Consider the following 17,970-nt stretch of genomic DNA (forward strand, 5'->3'; position numbering starts at 1 on the left):
ACACACACAGACACACACACACAGACACACACACACAGACACACACACACAGACACACACACACACAGACACACACACACAGACATACACACACACACACAGACACACAAGACACACACAGACACACGCAGACACACACACACACACACACGCAGACACACATAGAGACACACACACACAGAGACACACACACAAAAAAAATCACAGGCTGAACAAGCAAGTTTTCTGCAAGGGATTTTTCACAAGCCCAAACCCTGCTTGGCCCTCTGCCCCAGGGAATACAGATTTCAGATTCCCACCTGCCTTTGCAGGGACAAGGCAACACAGCTTCAAGAGTACAGCTGAGAGAAAAAAACCCCACCCAGATGAATCTCAGCCCTGAGGACACGGCTTAAGCCTTTGTTTCTTGATGTTCTCTTTCAGGACATGTTAGATTGGCCTGGCTCCAGCCAGGCCAGTAGCTATGGAAACAGCAAATTAATGCTTGCCAGTGTGTTTAAGAGGAACTGAGCAACACCTACTCTCAACACCTACAGTCACATTCAGAGCAGAACAGGAGCAACAATAAAGGTAAATTGTCCTTCCTAATTCTATAAATAGAATGTCTGTCTCTGTACAAGTTCTAGAAAAAAGGTTCCTGCTGCCAGGCTGATGACAACACCTGGGCTCTCACCTGCTAGGCCTTTGGGTTTGGTTGGTTTTTAAAACCTGTTATCTTGGGAAAGAAATAAACCACTGAACTGAAGGTACATTTGGGTCAGTTTTTAATACCTGACCTTCCCCTTTCCCTGTAAGACTCAGGTTAGCTGAAGTTCAGAGAAAACAACAGATTAAACTTACCACTGGTAGCCAAGGGGTCCTGGGAGGCAAAAAGAGAAACAGAACAGAAGGTTACAAAGGGCCAGTAATACAAGACAGTCCTCCAGGCCTTGTATAGTGCCTGTGCCCAGTATTTAGACCCCTCCAAACCAGAAAAAGGTGACTCCCAACCCAGCCTGGGGCACATCTGAGGCACAGCCACCAAAGGCAGCTGAATGCATCAAGGGACAGTCTATAAAGCAGCAATGAAGCAACAGCAGTACCAAAACATACTGTACCAAGCAGCTCACTCCTCATCTTGCCTGTGCAACGAGCCTTTGTCTGCAGATGGACTGTTTTAGTAGCTGGGATCCTCTCTTTGGTCGTTGTAGGGGTACGTCCAGGGGCCAAGAACTGATTTGCCAGAGCCTTTTCAGTTGAGGAGGGCTGTGAGTAGGAAAGAGCAATGAGAAGCCAGGACTGTGACATCCTGCAGTACAAGGCCATCTTGATGTATGGCCAACAAGGCTGCAGGGAGCACTTCCACAGCTGCTTTCCACAGGACAGTGAAGTCACTCTGAACAGCAGCACTGACTGGACCCCAGCTAACTGTGGTACAGCTTACTGGCATTTCATAGGTCTCCAGATGGTACCACCCAAAAGGACAGTGCCTGCCTCTGTCTCACATGAAAGCAGCAAGAAGGATGGAGGCAAGATGTACTGTGCTTTTGAAAAGGGGAAAAGAAGTTTCAGATCTCATACAGTGCCTCCCTTCACCAAAGTACAGAAATCTCATCTATTTACTCACATTCCCACCAGGTCTATCTGCTGAGACTCCAACACATACTAAGGCTGAGACATAAGATAAAAACCCTAGGAACCAGGCAATAAGGTCCACAGCAGCAGAGAACAACTTTTCATGCTGAATTGGTAGATCTTACCAATTTTTCAGCTTCTAAAAGTCCCTTTAGAAAGTCCACTTTGCGAGAGTATTCATTCATCAGTTCTGGGGCTGGCTTGATACTGGAATTGAAAAACAATGCCATGAAAACCACAAGTTATCAGAGTTCCCCATTGCTCAAGAGATTTCCAAGAAAAAAAAGCCCCAATATATGGTTCTTCAAAGATACATTTTCTAACAGAAGCGGCCTCAGGCTAGGAACATGCCTGCACACCCCTGGAAATTACCTTTGCAAGATAGAGAGGGCTTGGGGCACAGCTGATATGCAGGGAAATGTGCCCAAGAACACAACACAGCTGCCCAGCACCACACAGGGCTGTGTTGTGGCTGCTTCGTGGGTACAGTTTCTCTCTCACAGAATCACAGAATCTTAAGGGCTGGAGGGACCTGGAAAGCTCATCCAGTGCAAACCCCAGAGCAGCACCACCTAGAGCAGGGCACACAGGAACTCGTCCAGCTGGGTTGGAATGTGCCCAGAGAAGGAGCCTCCACAGCCCATCTGGGCAGCCCCTGCCAGGGCTCCCTCACTCTCAGAGTAAAAAGTTTTTCCTTGTATTTCTTTGGAACCTCTTCTGTTCCAGCTTGTCCTCGTTGCCCCTTGTCCTGTCATTGGCCATCCCTGAGCACAGCCTGGCTCCAGCCTCCTCACACCCACCCTTGATGGATTTGTAACCATGAGTGAGGTCACCCCTCAGTCTCTTCTCCAAGCTGCAGAGCCCCAGCTCCCTCAGCCTTTCATCACAAGGCAGATGCTCCACTCCAGCATCTCTGTGGCCCTGCACTGAACTCTCTCCAGCAGCTCCCTGTCCTTCTGCAACTGAGGGGCCCAGAACTGGACACAATATCCCAGATGTGGTCTCACAAGGGCAGAGCAGAGGGGGAGCAGAACCTCTCTGACCTACTGCCTACAGCCCTTCTAACCCAGGCCAGGCTGCCATTGTCCATCTTTCCCACAAGTGCCCGTTGCTGGCTCCTGCTCATCCTGCTGCCCACCAGCACCCCCTGGTTCCTCTCCTCCATCCTGCTCTCTAAGAGTTCATTCCCCAGCCTGTGCTGCTACATGGGGTTGTTCTTTCCCAGACGTATGAGGTAATTCCTACAGTGAAGCACAGGCGCTGTTTCGGTGTCTGTGTGCCGTGTCTGCCTCACAGGCAAGAGTCTAACGAACCCCCCCAGACATCCACCCGGCCCCGGTTATTCGCGGCACCACTCACCCAGGCTGCTGCTTCAGCTGCCGGAGCATGTTTTCGAGAGCAGCCACGTACTGCGGAGAAATAACAAGCCTTTCAGCGGCACCGTTAGGGAGGCGCGTTGTGCCTGGAGGGGCCGGAGCCCCGACGGCCCGCGGCGCTCCCCGCCTCGCTTTATCTCGAGGAGCCGAAACTGCGGGGCTAGAGGGGCGCGGGTTATTCCCCGCGGAGCGCCGTCCGCAGAGGCCGGGCCGCGCCTCACCTTCTCCAGCCGCCACTCCTCGGGGCCCCGCGCTTCGGCCGCCAGCGCTTCGCAGCGGCTCAACAGCCGCATCACATTCACCTCCCGCCGCGTCGCCGCCATGGCGGCCGCTCCCCGCCGGAAGCCGCCTCACGGCCGCTTCCGGCCGCCGCGTTGCCGCCTCACGGCCGCTTCCGGCCGCCGTGTCCCACCCGCGGCGCGGCGATGGCGGCCGCTGCTGCCGGAGCCTGCCCACAGCGGCGGACGATGCCCGAGCCGTGCCCTTGCTGCCCTGTAACATGCAGCGGGGCCGCCGGGCCCGAGCCGCGAGGGGCTGCGGCAGAGCTGCTGCTGTAAAACGCCTCCTGGGGCGCGGCTCCTCGCCCTCGGGGCTTCGCAGCAGGGACCCGCACGCGGGGCAGGGTCAGGGCAGAGCCGCACGCTGGGCAGGGTCAGGGAGAACCCGCACGCGGGGCAGGGTCAGGGCAGAGCCGCACGCGGGGCAGGGTCAGGGAGAACCCGCACGCGGGGCAGGGTCAGGGAGCCGCACGCTGGGCTGGGTCAGGGAGAACCCGCACGCGGGGCAGGGTCAGGGAGCCGCACGCTGGGCTGGGTCAGGGAGAACCCGCACGCTGGGCAGGGTCAGGGAGCCGCACGCTGGGCTGGGTCAGGGCAGAGCCGCACGCTGGGCTGGGTCAGGGCAGAGCCGCACGCTGGGCTGGGTCAGGGAGAACCCGCACGCGGGGCAGGGTCAGGGCAGAGCCGCACGCTGGGCTGGGTCAGGGCAGAGCCGCACGCTGGGCTGGGTCAGGGCAGAGCCGCACGCTGGGCTGGGTCAGGGAGAACCCGCACGCGGGGCAGGGTCAGGGAGAACCCGCACGCGGGGCAGGGTCAGGGAGCCGCACGCTGGGCTGGGTCAGGGCAGAGCCGCACGCTGGGCTGGGTCAGGGCAGAGCCGCACGCTGGGCTGGGTCAGGGAGAACCCGCACGCGGGGCAGGGTCAGGGAGAACCCGCACGCGGGGCAGGGTCAGGGAGCCGCACGCTGGGCTGGGTCAGGGCAGAGCCGCACGCTGGGCAGGGTCAGGCAGAGCCGCACGCGGGGCAGGGTCAGGCAGAGCCGCACGCTGGGCAGGGTCAGGCAGAGCCGCACGCTGGGCTGGGTCAGGGCAGAGCCGCACGCTGGGCAGGGTCAGGCAGAGCCGCACGCTGGGCTGGGTCAGGCAGAGCCGCACGCTGGGCAGGGTCAGGGCAGAGCCGCACGCTGGGCTGGGTCAGGGCAGAGCCGCACGCTGGGCTGGGTCAGGGAGAACCCGCACGCGGGGCAGGGTCAGGGCAGAGCCGCACGCTGGGCTGGGTCAGGGCAGAGCCGCACGCTGGGCTGGGTCAGGGCAGAGCCGCACGCGGGGCAGGGTCAGGGAGAACCCGCACGCTGGGCTGGGTCAGGGAGAACCCGCACGCTGGGCAGGGTCAGGGCAGAGCCGCACGCTGGGCAGGGTCAGGGAGCCGCACGCTGGGCTGGGTCAGGCAGAGCCGCACGCTGGGCAGGGTCAGGCAGAGCCGCACGCTGGGCTGGGTCGGGGCAGAGCCGAACAGCACAAGCCTCGGGCACTACGGCTGCAGAGTTTGCTCCAGGAACACTAAAGTGCTCGGAGCTGGCACTCGAGGTTGCACTGAGGCAGCTGGAGCTTGCTCTCTGCTTTCATAGAATCCCTGCATCGTTTCAGCTGGCAGAGACCGTTCAGCTGCCTCTGTCCCAGCCCTATCACCCACCAGCACGTTTCCCCCAGTGCAACACCCACCCGGCTCTGAAACCCCTCCAGGGACTGTGACTGCAGCAGCTCCCTGGGCAGCCCCTTCCAAAGCGTGACAACCCTATCAGCAAAGAGATTCCTCCTCACATCCAGCCTAAAACCCAGCTTTCCCAAAGCTTTATGAAGTACTGACCAAGATCCACTACTCTGCTTAAAGACACCCCTCAGAAGAACCTTCACTAGACAAGCGAGACATTGACAGACTAACACGTGTATTTTTAAAAAGTGCAATGTATTAATAAAGGTTTTCATACATTTTGGTCTCAGGTAAGGCTATTACAACATCAACAGGTCTGTAAACCGCACAGAAAGTCGTCATAAAAACATTAAGGCAACACACATTGACCCAAACTCACCGTTGGTCCCATGAGAGTCCAATGTAAGGCAAATGGGAAAAGGCACCGCAGCACAACTGGGACTTTTCCCCTGTACACTCAAAACCACGCATTTTGCTCAACATCAGCTTTATGTTCTGCTTTCTTTGAAGGGTTTTAATTTAAAGTGAAGAACATTTGTTTTAAACAACCTTGCTTAACCCTTACAGTACTGTAACGTTTCCAGGCTGCCTTCCCAACAGCCACTTAAAAGAGCAAGTTCAAAAGGGTTAAAACCAAAGCTGCAGTCGACCTCAAACAAAGTCCAGACAGCTGAAGTACTTCACTCTTCTACACAGCGAGTGTGAGAGTAAGGGTCCGAAAACCTGCGCTTGACTTTTGCTGTTGGTTCGTATTCATCCAAGAGTTCCTGAGGGTGGGCCACTGCAGACCCTTGTGCAATACAGACAGAGTGGATTTTATCAGTTCTCCTTGCTGGCTTCTCCCTTCGTCTCACCATTATCGGAGACTCTTCATTAGCCAAGGTCCTGCCCTGGGCTTCTGTGCACTTGCAAATCCCAGGAGGAAGTTTGATGTTTGCCGTTGGCATCACTGGAGTTCGACGGGGCACTTTCATCTTGGGCAGTGTTAAAGATGATCTGTATCTTAAAGCCAGGGATGCAGAGGAAGAATTTGAAGAGGTTTGCAAAAAAGAAGGCACTTTGCAAATGTCTTTGGCAGGCAGGCTGGAGCTCTGAGCACGGCAGTGTAACCCCAGAATTGCTTTAAAGAAACAAGAGACTTAGATACTGAAAGCATGCATGAAAATAGCCTCAGATAACATCTGAGCACGTGGGAGAGATGATGGCTGCAGTGAAAGATGGAGAATAAAAAAAACCACACACTACCTTAATACTGACCTTCGGTATCCCCCCGCCCTGGCCTGTCCTCAAGCAGACTCTCTGTGCTTGCTGAGGTCTCAGAGTCGATGTTTTCTTCATCAGAGCCTCGTTGATCCAGCTCAGGTAACCGGTAAGTTATATCTTCCCTGTGTCAGAGAGTGTAGTACTTCAGAGACACAAGGCCTCTGACAGGAGCAGCTTTATGCACTCTGTGTGCAGAGGTAAACCCATGGCACACAGCCACAAAACACTCTCATCATATTTTGTCTCAGCTAGTCCTTTTAAATTCTCCTGCCACCAGAAAAGCCCGGCAGAAAGATGATTTTGTAAAAAAGGTGTGCTGCTTTCATATCTTTATAACCTCCAGCTGCAAAGGGAATGGCCTGCTGTAGTGGGTTTCTGTGGGGAGATTCTGGTAGGGGAGGGCTACAGGGGTGGCTTCTTTAAACAACAAACTGCCAGATGCTTGCCCTGTATCTGACAGGGCCAGGGGCGGGCGGCTCTGGGATGGACCTGCTGCTGCCCAACTAGCAGCCACAGCAGAAGGGAGTGAGAATGTGAGAACATCTCTGCAGGCACCAAGGTCAGTGGAGAATGATGGGGAGAAAGTGCCCAGGCACTGGAGCAGAGATTCCCCTGGTGAGGCAGCTGTGCCCCTGCAGCCCATGGAAGCCCCAGGGGAGCAGAGATCCACTCACAGCCCAGAGAGGACCCCAAGCTGCCCTGAAGGAGGCTGTGATACCATGGGAAGCTCACCCTGGAGCAAGTTCCTGGCAGGACCTGGGAGCCCGTGGGGAGAGAAAAGCCCACACCAGAGCAGGATTTCTGTCAGGACTTGTGACCCTGTGAGGGACTCAGGCTGGAGCAGTTGGTACCTGAAGAACTCCCCGTGGGTGACCTATGTTGGGGCAGGGTGTGAGGAGCTGCCCCCATGGGAAGAACCCATGTTGGAGAAGTTTGTGGAAGACAATCTGCCATGGGAGGGACCCCACAGTGTAGCAGTGAGAAGTGTGAGGAGGCCTCCCCCTAAGAAGCAGCAGCAAAGTCCATCTGTGATGAACTGACCGTAACACTGAATCACAGAGTCTCCAGGGCTGGAAGGGACCTGGAAAGCTCATCCAGTGCAACCTCCCTGCCAGAGCAGCACCACCTAGAGTACGGCACACAGGAACTTGTCCAGGTGGGTTTGGGATGTCTCCAGAGGAAGAGACTCCACAGCCCATCTGGGCAGCCCCTGCCAGTGCTCCCTCACCTCAACAGGGAACAACTTTGTCCTTGTGTTTCGTTGGAACCTCTTCTGTTCCAGCTTGTGCCCGTTGCCCCTTGTCATTGGCCATCACTAAGCACAGCCTGGCTCCAGCCTCCTCACACCCACCCTTGATGCATTTGTAACCATGAATGAGGTCACCCCTCAGTCTCTTCTCCAAGCTGCAGAGCCCCAGCTCCCTCAGCCTTTCATCACAAGGCAGATGCTCCACTCCATCATCTCTGTGGCCCTGCACTGAACTCTCTCCAGCAGCTCCCTGTCCTTCTGCAACTGAGGGGCCCAGAACTGGACACAATATTGCCATCCCCTGCACTGCTGGGGGAGGAAGGAAGGAGAGCCCCAGGAAGAGGGAGGGGTGGGGGGAGATGTTTTAAGATTCAGGGTTTATTTCTCATTCTCCTACTTTGTTGTGATTGTTCACTAATAAATCAAATCGTTTCTCTCCAAGTCGAGTCTGTTTTACCTGTGATACTAATTGCTGAGTGATCTCCCCGTGCTTATCTCAACTCACAAGTGTTTTGCTATATTTCTCTGTCCCCTGTCCAGGTGAGGAGGAGGAGTGATAGAATGACTTGGTGGGCATCTGGCACCCAGACAGGGCTAAACCACCATGCCTGCAGAGAGAAAAGGTGACTTACTTTTCTTCTTTTATTGACTGTATGCGATCTATGAGAATCTCCTTTTCTCGGTTATCAGCTTCAGAAACTTCCTCTTCTTCATGCAGTGAGTCCAGTTCTGAGTTGCCACTGTCATTTCCTTTGCCCTGGGAGCTTTTACTCTGCAAGACAAGTTTATATGCAATGCTTCTCAGTCATAAGCAGCTACAAGTCTGGACTGTCTCTAGTTGCAAGGTGGAAGACAAATGAGTAGGGCAGACGAGAGGCTGATGGAATTGATTCAGAACTGTTAGTTATCCACACAAATGTTTCAAGTAGTAATGGAAACATTTCTATTTACTCAATGCTTGGGGTTTTGTTACCTTTTATGAACCACAGCAATTTGATTTGCCAGCATCAGCTTAGTTTAGTAGTCACTTTTAAGTAATATTATTATATCCAATACAAGTGACACTGAATGCCTGTGACACCCAAGTCGTGACAGAACAGGTCAGCAGCCCTACATGCAGCCTGGGGAGAAAGGTGCACCAACACATGCAGTCTGGATTGTTCAAAAGAGTACTGTAATTTGGTTTTAAATACATGTAGTAAGTGTTTTAGTCATGCAATAGTACGTAAGAAAACAACCCCCATGCACTCGGAACACAGGCAGGGTACATACCAGCATCCCCTCGTAAGGGGAAGAAAACCCAAGTTTTACAGGCCAGAGCTAGAGAGAGATAAAGACCAAATTCACTGGATGCAGCTTCTGAGCAGAGTTTGGTTTGTTTTAATCAGTAAACCACCCCCTCCCTGCTGCTGTATTTGCCCTAACACAACACAGCATACTTTGACTTACCATCCATCTTTGGAGTGAAGGAACTCTTAACCCTGTAAGGGACTCAGCAACCTTAGTTCTACTGAGTGAATGATACAGAAGTGTATTTGGACCACTACAGAAGTAGATTCCCACCCCTGTGCCCTTCCTTTACCAGACTCCAGTAGAGCTATACATTTAGCTCCTATCTACACCTTTGGGTAAGTCTAAATCCCTTTTCTTCTATCCTGCAACTGATCTTTCACTTACTGAATGGGCTGGACAGGACAAACGAGCAGCACATCCCAAGCAACCGATGGGATGTTTCCTGCTAATGGTGTGGTTTATGTCAACACTCACCGTGTTCTGCCGAAGCAACGAGAGGCGTCGAAAAGCGATGCTCTCAGCTGCTTCCAGCTGATTTATTTCATCCATTTTTATCTTGTACTTCCTTATCTGTTCCTTTATGAGCATCTCCACACACCTGGACAAAAAGGCAAGAGTTTATTTAGCAGCCTCATACTATAAAAGCCCTGGGGACAACCAGAGTGGGATGCTTCTCCTGGCTTGGGGGTGTTTGACACACACACACACACACACACACAAGTGGATGGTGTGCAATCAAAGTGTCCCAACACATGCCTTACCAGGGTAGCACTGCATGGTAACAGGGTGAAGAGCCCAACACAGCAAGCAAAACAGAAGACACTTAAGAGATGTTTTTCCTGGGCTAACCAGAGCTTCTCATACTGACTGCACACAACAATGGTAAGCAAACAGACATTACCATGGCTGCAAACTGCTCCTTCTACCTGGCTCCCCTGTGCTGGCACACACTGCTAGATACAAAATGAGCCTGCAACTGCCCTGTTCCACCTCCATGGGTCAGTAAGAAGTTACAAAAAGCTGTCATTTTTCTAACTGTGTTTTCACTGAAGGTAGATACAAGGCCAACCATGCAGTGAGGATGGGGGGGGGCATTCAGAGCACCAGAGCTGCTGAAGGATGAAGAGAACAAAGATGATCAAGGACAGAACCTTCTTCAATTCCAGGAAGAACACAGAAGAAATAATCAGGGGTTTCCAAGTATGCAGGAGGCAGTTTAATTCTGTAACCTACTGTTTATTATGACAGGCATCTCAGCAAAATAGATATGATCAGTGTACAGTCTTCCCACAAGATGATCTTTATGTAAAATACAAACCTGATATTCAAAAGTCATCCTACTTTATGCTTTGTAAACTTGTGACAGGCAGAAGGACTCAGAGAAGTGCACATCAATCAGCAGCCCGAGCAAAGCCAGAACTGAGCAACCCTTAACTCTCAGTTTCTCAGCTTGATAGGAATAAGGTTGTAACAAATGCAGGCAATAGTACCAGCCTTCCACCATATTTCGAAGTACTACTTTGCAGCAGAGTGCTAAAACTTACATGGTTGTTTTTGAAACATCCTTCATGCTGGTTAAAGGGTCAGAGGTATCAGGACAACGCAGGAGGCACGGAGCAAAAACAATGGCCAAGGCATTGGGTGACATACGGTTGACATCTTCTATCAAAGCCACTCTGAAAGTCAATGTTCAGAAAAAAAAACCACGATTTTTTTCAAGTAAACCTTTCTAGAATACAGCAATCTGATTCATCTTCTAGTCAGATAACATGTAAGGAGGCCTCTAGGGTGCTAAGTGTGTACAGCAGTTCAAAGAAGCTTTAAAATCATTTTACACCTACTAAGCAGACAAAGTTTCATGCATCAGAAAAAGGAACAGGAAGCCACCCAAGTTAAGCTACTTTGGCAGCCTCTCAAAGTCTGTCTGGTGACTCGGTGCCTCCTTTTACAAAACCCCATTTCCCTCTGTTCAGAGGGTCACCTGGAACATTCTCAAGTTCCTTGGATAGGAGCAGCTCCTTTACCAATACCATTTATCCCTGCTCCCAAGCATAATACTTATGCAGTCCCTACCGAACACACTAACATCCTCAGTTCACAATGTACCTATCCATCTAAGTCCTGGTGTTCAGATGACTCAACAAGTCTTTCAGATCTACCTTGTCTTCAAAGCTGTCCTTACCTGACTGCACACAGACAGTAGCATGTCTCTGTTTTTAAGGACAGTAACAACTCTTACCCAACAGCACACTCCCTACCCTGACACTCAAGGGGTTTCAGAAACACTTCCAAAAGGGACTCAAGTCACACAGAGTTTCTCTCCAAATGAAGTAATTGAAGTCATTACTTGACCAGATGGAAGATGAGTCTCTCCAAGGTGTTATGATTTGCTTGTGGAAGCTGTTCAAGGACACTGTAAATGGCACAGAGTTGCTCCTGTTTTTCTGGTAGTTCTGCACAAAGGGAGAAAGCACAAGATTATAATTGCTGGGCAACACTAGCAGAAAGTAACCAAGCACTTACTGACACTGTCTCAAACTGTCTGCAGCAGAGAGTAAAAGCCTATCATTTCATTTACCAATGGTTACAGCTGGATGTTGAAGTACCCCTCATGGCACTGCATTTCCCCTGCTTTTTCAGATGCTGCTGCTGTTAGATATCAAGAGACATATCAAGTTCTCCAACAGTATTTTCGATGCCTTAATCTCACTGAAGTTAAATGCATCTAAAAGATTTGAGATATCTGGCTAGCTAGATGTGGTACAGAACATTCAGGAGAAGAAAACACTGTATGATGTCCAGTGACAGAACTGGTAATGGACAGAAGCTGGAACATAAAATGTTCCACTTAAGAAAAAACTTCTTTACTGTGAGGGTGAGGGAGCCCTGGCCCAGGCTGCCCAGGGAGGGTGTGGAGGCTCCTTCTTGGGAGGTTTCCAAACCAACCTGGACACGTTCCTGTGCCTCCTGATCAACAGGAACCTGGTTTAGCAAGGGGGTTGGACTAGATGATCTCTAGAGGTCCCTTCCAACCCCCATCATTCTGTGATTTTGTGAAACTAGCCTACAGAAAAAAAAGAAAGACTCCTAAAACCAGACCAAGTAAATTGCAGGAGAAAGTCCCTGAAAAGTGCTTTATGTAAAGCACCTGAAATCATTGCTGTAAGCACACTGGAAGGAAGCTGCTTTGGCATCACGAGCATCTCAGAGGTGCTTTTCCCAAGGACACAGTAAGATAAAGATAAAAAACCTTAAGACTTAAACACTGCTAAAACCTACCCACAGCTCGGAGAAAATCATTGTACTGTGCAGATGTCATGAGTGGGTCTGGCAATTCCCGCAGCCACTGCTTCAGGATCCCCGTAATGGTGTGAATAGGGTAATTCTCCAGCTTCACCGAGCTTGGATCTGGAAAGAAATGTTTTCCTTTGAGCAGTTCATTCCTTTGATGCACACAATGCCACCCCAAATAACTAAGATGAGAAACGTTCTGTTCACAGAGTCAAAGTGGCAAAGTCAAAGTCTGCTGATGGTCACTTACATGGGCACCACATGGGCACAGGGACACCACAGGGACACCGCAGCCCACAGGGACACCACATGGGCACAGGGACACCACATGGGCACCGCAGCCCACAGGGACACCACATGGGCACAGGGACACCACATGGGCACCACATGGGCACCGCAGCCCACAGGGACACCACATGGGCACCGCAGCCCACAGGGACACCACATGGGCACTGGGACACCACATGGGCACTGGGACACCACATGGGCACTGGGACACCACATGGGCACCGGGACAGCACAATGTCATTTTTCAAACATTAAAAAGTGGCAGATACTTCCAGATAGAAAGGAATTGTAGGGAAAACTACAAAGCCAGGAAGCCAGAAGGGTGGTAATTACTGCCTGACCTGCTTGCAGCAACTGCTTCAGCTCCTTCATACGATTTGCTGATCCTGATTTCCTGTAGATGCCTTCTGTGTAGAGGCCGTGCATCTCCACATACTCCAGTAACTTCTCCATGACAACAGGGACTGAATTTCTCTCACTGGTCAGGGAACTCACACACACTCCAAAATGACGTGGTTCTGCATCCTGTTCATTCTGCAATTGACACATGTCAAGCACTGTGAGCACCTGTTCCCAAGCTGGAAAATTCCACTGTTTCATGCTACAATGAGCTTACGTTTCCAGGTAAAAAACCCACTTGCTACAAGACTTTTATCATAAGGCAGATTTCCTGAGCTGCAGCACTAAGCAAACTTTATGGTACTCATTGAGTGATTTCTTTTAACACTTTGTCCAACACAGCACATGTGCTCTAAAAGCAGAGCTCTCAAATTAGCTTGAGTATCACACCTTTGAGAAGAATGTTCTGTTTTGGCAACTGCAAGGCCTGGCTCTGATTATATGCAGCCAGAGAAGCAAACTGAAATGTTTAAGCAATTTTTATTCAGTTCACTGTTGACCAAGAAAAAAAAGGCTGCATTTTGCACAGGACTGGTAGTATCACAGTACCACATCCCAGATGTACAGTTCTTACCCTTTTTCCACAGGATGTACAGCTGCTCTGGATTTTGGACATGCATTTCTTGTGACAGGTCAACTTGCAAACTAGAGAGAGAAGCAATTGTTACAAACATTCCAAATCACATGAAAACGCCAAGCACCTTGTACTGCTTACTAGAGCCTGCATGTACCTTTCACTAAGCTTGCAACCAGCCAGCTACAAGCCATCTGCACACATAAACTGAGTGGCAAGAATGAGGTGTTCCTACTTACCACTACAGAGACAGGCCTTTTCCATGGGCCAGATGTAGGACGAGCAGTGCTCACATGATTGCCGTATGCTCACTTGGTAGTTTGTGAACACGTGGCCATTGTGTTCTTCAATCTGGTGGGAGACAAGAAGAAACTAGTACATTTTTTTGTGCCTTTTAAAATAAAACTCTCTATCCTATCTTAAGATTTTCCAGCTTTATTTTCCAGTAACAGATGATGGCTTTGACCTTCAGATCAAATTTCACCCTATCTTAAGGCAGATGGGTTTGCTGGATCACTTCATAACTGACTTGTTGCCTTGGCTGAATTTCATGAGTGTAACACATTAGCTATACTTTGTTATCAATATTTAGCAGGTTTTTTCCTTTAATCAGTCCTGTGATTGAGAAAACCATTAGGTTCCAAAAGATGTTATGGAAAAGCAAGAAAACGCTAAAGTACCACCATGCCCTGCACAAACAAGAGCTTCCATTGATGGGAAAAAATTTTCTATTGTAACACATCTTCAGGAAAGAGGTGGTTCAGTAGGTAAAATAAACCAGAACTTCACTACGAAGTCCAGCACTTTCAAGAGTGTTTTTCCTCTGAGTTCTGTGAGGTGCAGCTGAGAAATTAGATTACTGAAGAAAGGGACTTACCGCACGGTCTTGTTTCCGTTTCTTCTTCTGAGCTTTGGTTTGCTGCAGTGGAATACAAAACTGGCATTAGTCTTTGAAATTCAGACATTCCATTCCCTTTTTTTTCCTATCCAGTTTCCCAGACTTCACTTCCAGACATTTGAGACACTCCACTGCAGCTTCAGCTTGGTACAAGGGTTGTCTAAGCTCACACTGTCAACTTGCTAAAAATCACCCGAGCTCACTGTCTGACCATAAAGCAACTCCATCTTCAAAACCTTCAGAGAACCTTTAAGTTTTCCTCCAAAAGTGCAAACACTTCAAGATTCTGAAAACACTAACATTAATTATAAACCAGTCAACAATTAGAAATCATCAACAATCCCAAAGAGGTGTTACCAGCATTCAGAACTCTCTATATACATGATCCATTTACAGAAAGTGCTTCTCAAACAATGAGAATTCCTTATCCTAGGGGACTAACATTGTTTATTCATCCCACAAGCCAGTAATGGAGTAAGTTTTATACCTTGGGCTGCTCAGATTCTCCTTTTTTTGTATATCCTCTGATGAATTCATCCAGAAGAGACTGGAAGAGATTCAAAACCAGCTTGACTTCTTTCTCTTGCCCTTTTTTTGCCAGATTTGTAACTAGAAGCTGGTAATTTTCCACCAGATCTTTGTAGCCAACGTGGATTTGACCATTCTAGAAGGAAAAAATACTATTCAGAAACCAGTCCTTTTTGATACCATTAAGAAAGTTTCATATTTTTATGTTTATAAGTTCAGAGGTAAGAAAACATGCTTATGATTGAAGGTAACAGTCCATGACAGAAACAAGTTATCACACTGCCCTACTACCCTGTAGAAAGGCACGTGTCTGACACAAGGCAGTGTTGGAAGAATACTGGAAAAGCTGTTGGCCTCTCTGGTGTTTGAACACGGAAACATTAAGAGGCTGCAGACAGCAAAATCCATCCATTTCTAAAAGTAAGTTGTGGTTGAGTGAATAAGAAACAAAGCAGCCTGCTTCTGATTACAGCAGACCTGTAAAATGTTCTTTTTCAAGTCTAACATTCAGCTATGAAGTCTATGCTAGGAATTGCTTTGTTAATGAGCTGTAGGTCAAGCAGTTAAACTGCACATGGTTCATTCATTACCTACCAACTTTTCAGTTTATTTTGACTTGCCACTTACAGGAGCAGAGTACATGGTCTTGATGTTTCCTCTAAACTTCTCTGTGGCTTCAAAAAACAAACATTCAACACCAGACTTCTGGGAGCGTAAGTCATTGATCTAGAAAGCAAATACATCACATGCCATTAAAACAAGAATATCTAATCAGTGTTAAGTTTTAGTCACTGGCTTCAGTTATCTGTGATCACCCTCACCATTTAAAATAACATTCCTTAATGCACTGCAATGATACAACAGCAGCAGTCAGGTAGTTAGGCTCTAGAGAACTCTATTTGCTTACAACTTCTGCTTTTTTGGGTTGTTTTGGTTGTTTTTTTTAATACAACTGTCACTGCTCACTTGTTTGTAAACAAATGAAGACCCATCATGAATGCCACCAGGATTTAATGCAATATAATTCATTAAAAGGCTTAAAGGAAGGTATGGGAAGGGCCTCCATATAGACCCAATTCAGTCAGGCTATCAAATGAATTCTCCTTTGCTTTAAATCAGAATATTAACTTGCACCTAGAAAAGTAGTTTTTAAAATTCCAGACAAATGGTGATCACAGGCCTGAATTTTATCCCAGTTGAGCCTCTTTTACCTTGTTTAGAAGGAACTCATCAAGATGTTTCAGCTCATTGGCATTTGCAATCTCCCGCACCATGGACGCTCGCCAGTTCTGGGACACACCTGAGATCTTGCTGATCTTTATGGTACGGTTTTTCTTTGCTTTACTGCTCTCTTTACCATGGCGTTCACCTGCCTGGAGGCAACTTGGCTGTCCAGAAGAAGCTGGGAAAGAAATTAAATGGTATGTTAAAAAGCAGCATGACTGGATTTTGTGGGATTTGTTTCCAGGAAAAACATTACAGCAGAGATGGACACTAGTGAGCCGGGGATTAAGTCATAGAAAATCACCTTCTGTAACTTTCTGGGTTCCTCCTGTTTCTGAAAAGAGTACACAAGATACAAGAGAGAGGCCATCTCCTTCATCAATCACATCAGGACTGTCCTTTGGAATTTTCTTGTCTGGCTTTTTCCCCAGAAGTCTACGCAAAGGACTTTTAAAAGTAGACCTGAAGACAAAACCAGATACAACTTTGTCACATTAGTAATGGAAGCTGGCTCTACTACAAGAAAAGGCTCTTTCAACAAGAGGTTTAACCTCTGTTGTGCATATTTCCTCTTAGGTCCAACCTGCAGAAAAACTGAGTAGCACAAAGACAAAAGTCTGGATGTTCTGATATTTACTAGATCAGAGATGAGATTTGACATAGGTAGAGACAACACATCCCGTATCGAAGGAGTGATTTCTGTCTCAAAGTCCCCAAGTTGAAGGATGCCAGAAGCTGGAGGAGCAGGCCAGGGAATCAGCATTACATGCTTGCTGGCTTCTTAAGCTTTTCTCTTTGTTTCTTATTTTTCAGTCTAGATAGCAGCACACTACACAGGCCTTTGATCTCAGCCTGTACCGCAGCCCTTGAGTTAAAAAGAGCCATTTCAAAGCCAAGCGTTACACAAGAAGCAGAGAACATGTTCCTCAACAGGGTCAGATATCATGCTGACATCATCAGGAAGATCAAGTCAACGAGCAACACAGCCCCTCACGTAGCTGATGTCAACACGTGTCTTTCCGCTCTCACAGCCTCCAGACACCTAACTCCTAAGAGTGGAAAATCTCTTCTTGTTCCTGTTCTCTTAAAGGCAGGCTGGTCACACGCAGAATACATACTTGGTATCCACTTGCTGACTTGCTGACTGCATGGAAACTGCTGCATCCAAGGTAGGTAAGAGGTCACCAGGCTTCTTTTGCACAGGATATTTCTTGTTGCCTTTTTCTTCTTCTATCGTATCTGGTGACCGCTACAGTAGAGAGGGGTCAAAAAACTACACATTGAGTGAATTAAATTCTTTACATGGCTTTCAAAACTAGAGTGGTGAACAAAACTTGGCTTCATCAATAGATATTAGTTTACTAGTATAAGATCCAAGGATATTTAATGCTTTGATCACAGGTCCATTTATTACAATTATAAATAATATTTGCTGCTGCTATTTTATGTGGATACCAAACCAACAAAGTCAATCTGAAAGGAACACAGGCATACAGAACCCACTGTAGCCAGTTATCTGCAAATCTTAATTATCCTTGTTTATAAACATTAAAGAAGAAATATGTACAATAGGATCAATACCTGGTTCATGGTAACAGGCTGGGACAGTGTTGAGAGATCACTTAAAGAAGATGAACTCCCCTTCTTTCTGCAATGTTATAAGATTAGTTTCAGAGTATGTCTTATATAAAAGTCTGTAGCCTCTTAATATTTACCACTTTAAATAACCCACACCAATGTTATAGAATCCTGATCAGCTCTGACAATTCTCTTTGGAATCTGAACGTACTGGAGAAGGTAAAAAAATAGGTCTGTCAGATTTCCTGCCATATCAGAGGAATGATGTTTGGAAACTGCAGGTTATTAAAGTCATGTTCTCAACAGACAAAAGACTCATGAAAATAAACTTCAGACACTACTTTAACTAAAGCCCTGATTCTGCATTTTAATTGAGTAAGGCAGGCTTTGTATCTTCTGTTGGCTT

At 48.4% G+C, this 17,970-nt stretch overlaps 2 protein-coding genes across 7 annotated transcripts in view; both read right to left on the reverse strand.

Moving 5' to 3' along the window:
• The window catches only part of USE1 (unconventional SNARE in the ER 1), an 8,692-nt gene extending 5,347 nt beyond the window's left edge, over positions 1-3,345 (reverse strand). Inside the window, exons 1-5 of the mRNA XM_062014950.1 lie at positions 3,212-3,345; positions 2,974-3,023; positions 1,740-1,821; positions 1,093-1,245; positions 841-859 (exon numbers count right to left, since the gene is read on the reverse strand). Coding sequence (XP_061870934.1) covers positions 841-859; positions 1,093-1,245; positions 1,740-1,821; positions 2,974-3,023; positions 3,212-3,313 — 406 coding nt within the window. The 5' untranslated portion in view covers positions 3,314-3,345. The remainder of the gene's footprint in view (positions 1-840; positions 860-1,092; positions 1,246-1,739; positions 1,822-2,973; positions 3,024-3,211) is intronic.
• A 1,870-nt stretch (positions 3,346-5,215) lies between these two features.
• Positions 5,216-17,970, reverse strand: part of MYO9B (myosin IXB) — a 47,086-nt gene continuing 34,331 nt past the window's right edge. For 2 of the 6 annotated variants that reach the window (XM_062014871.1, XM_062014869.1), the window contains 18 exons: positions 17,568-17,634; positions 17,105-17,235; positions 16,291-16,448; positions 15,974-16,164; positions 15,390-15,488; positions 14,722-14,898; positions 14,214-14,255; positions 13,576-13,687; positions 13,337-13,407; positions 12,705-12,897; positions 12,064-12,192; positions 11,132-11,237; positions 10,329-10,460; positions 9,259-9,382; positions 8,764-8,811; positions 8,124-8,263; positions 6,237-6,364; positions 5,216-6,099 (listed from right to left, as the gene is read on the reverse strand). In XM_062014871.1, the coding sequence (XP_061870855.1) occupies positions 5,660-6,099; positions 6,237-6,364; positions 8,124-8,263; positions 8,764-8,811; positions 9,259-9,382; positions 10,329-10,460; positions 11,132-11,237; positions 12,064-12,192; positions 12,705-12,897; positions 13,337-13,407; positions 13,576-13,687; positions 14,214-14,255; positions 14,722-14,898; positions 15,390-15,488; positions 15,974-16,164; positions 16,291-16,448; positions 17,105-17,235; positions 17,568-17,634 (2,488 nt within the window). In that variant the 3' untranslated portion in view covers positions 5,216-5,659. Of the gene's footprint in view, positions 6,100-6,224; positions 6,365-8,123; positions 8,264-8,763; positions 8,812-9,258; positions 9,383-10,328; positions 10,461-11,131; positions 11,238-12,063; positions 12,193-12,704; positions 12,898-13,336; positions 13,408-13,575; positions 13,688-14,213; positions 14,256-14,721; positions 14,899-15,389; positions 15,489-15,973; positions 16,165-16,290; positions 16,449-17,104; positions 17,236-17,567; positions 17,635-17,970 lie in introns of all 6 variants that reach the window. The other 4 variants (XM_062014873.1, XM_062014874.1, XM_062014875.1 and 1 more) reach the window with 4 other exon arrangements.

Source organism: Colius striatus, chromosome 25 (assembly GCF_028858725.1).
Source record: "Colius striatus isolate bColStr4 chromosome 25, bColStr4.1.hap1, whole genome shotgun sequence".
In the NCBI taxonomy this organism is placed as follows: Eukaryota; Metazoa; Chordata; class Aves; order Coliiformes; family Coliidae; genus Colius; species Colius striatus.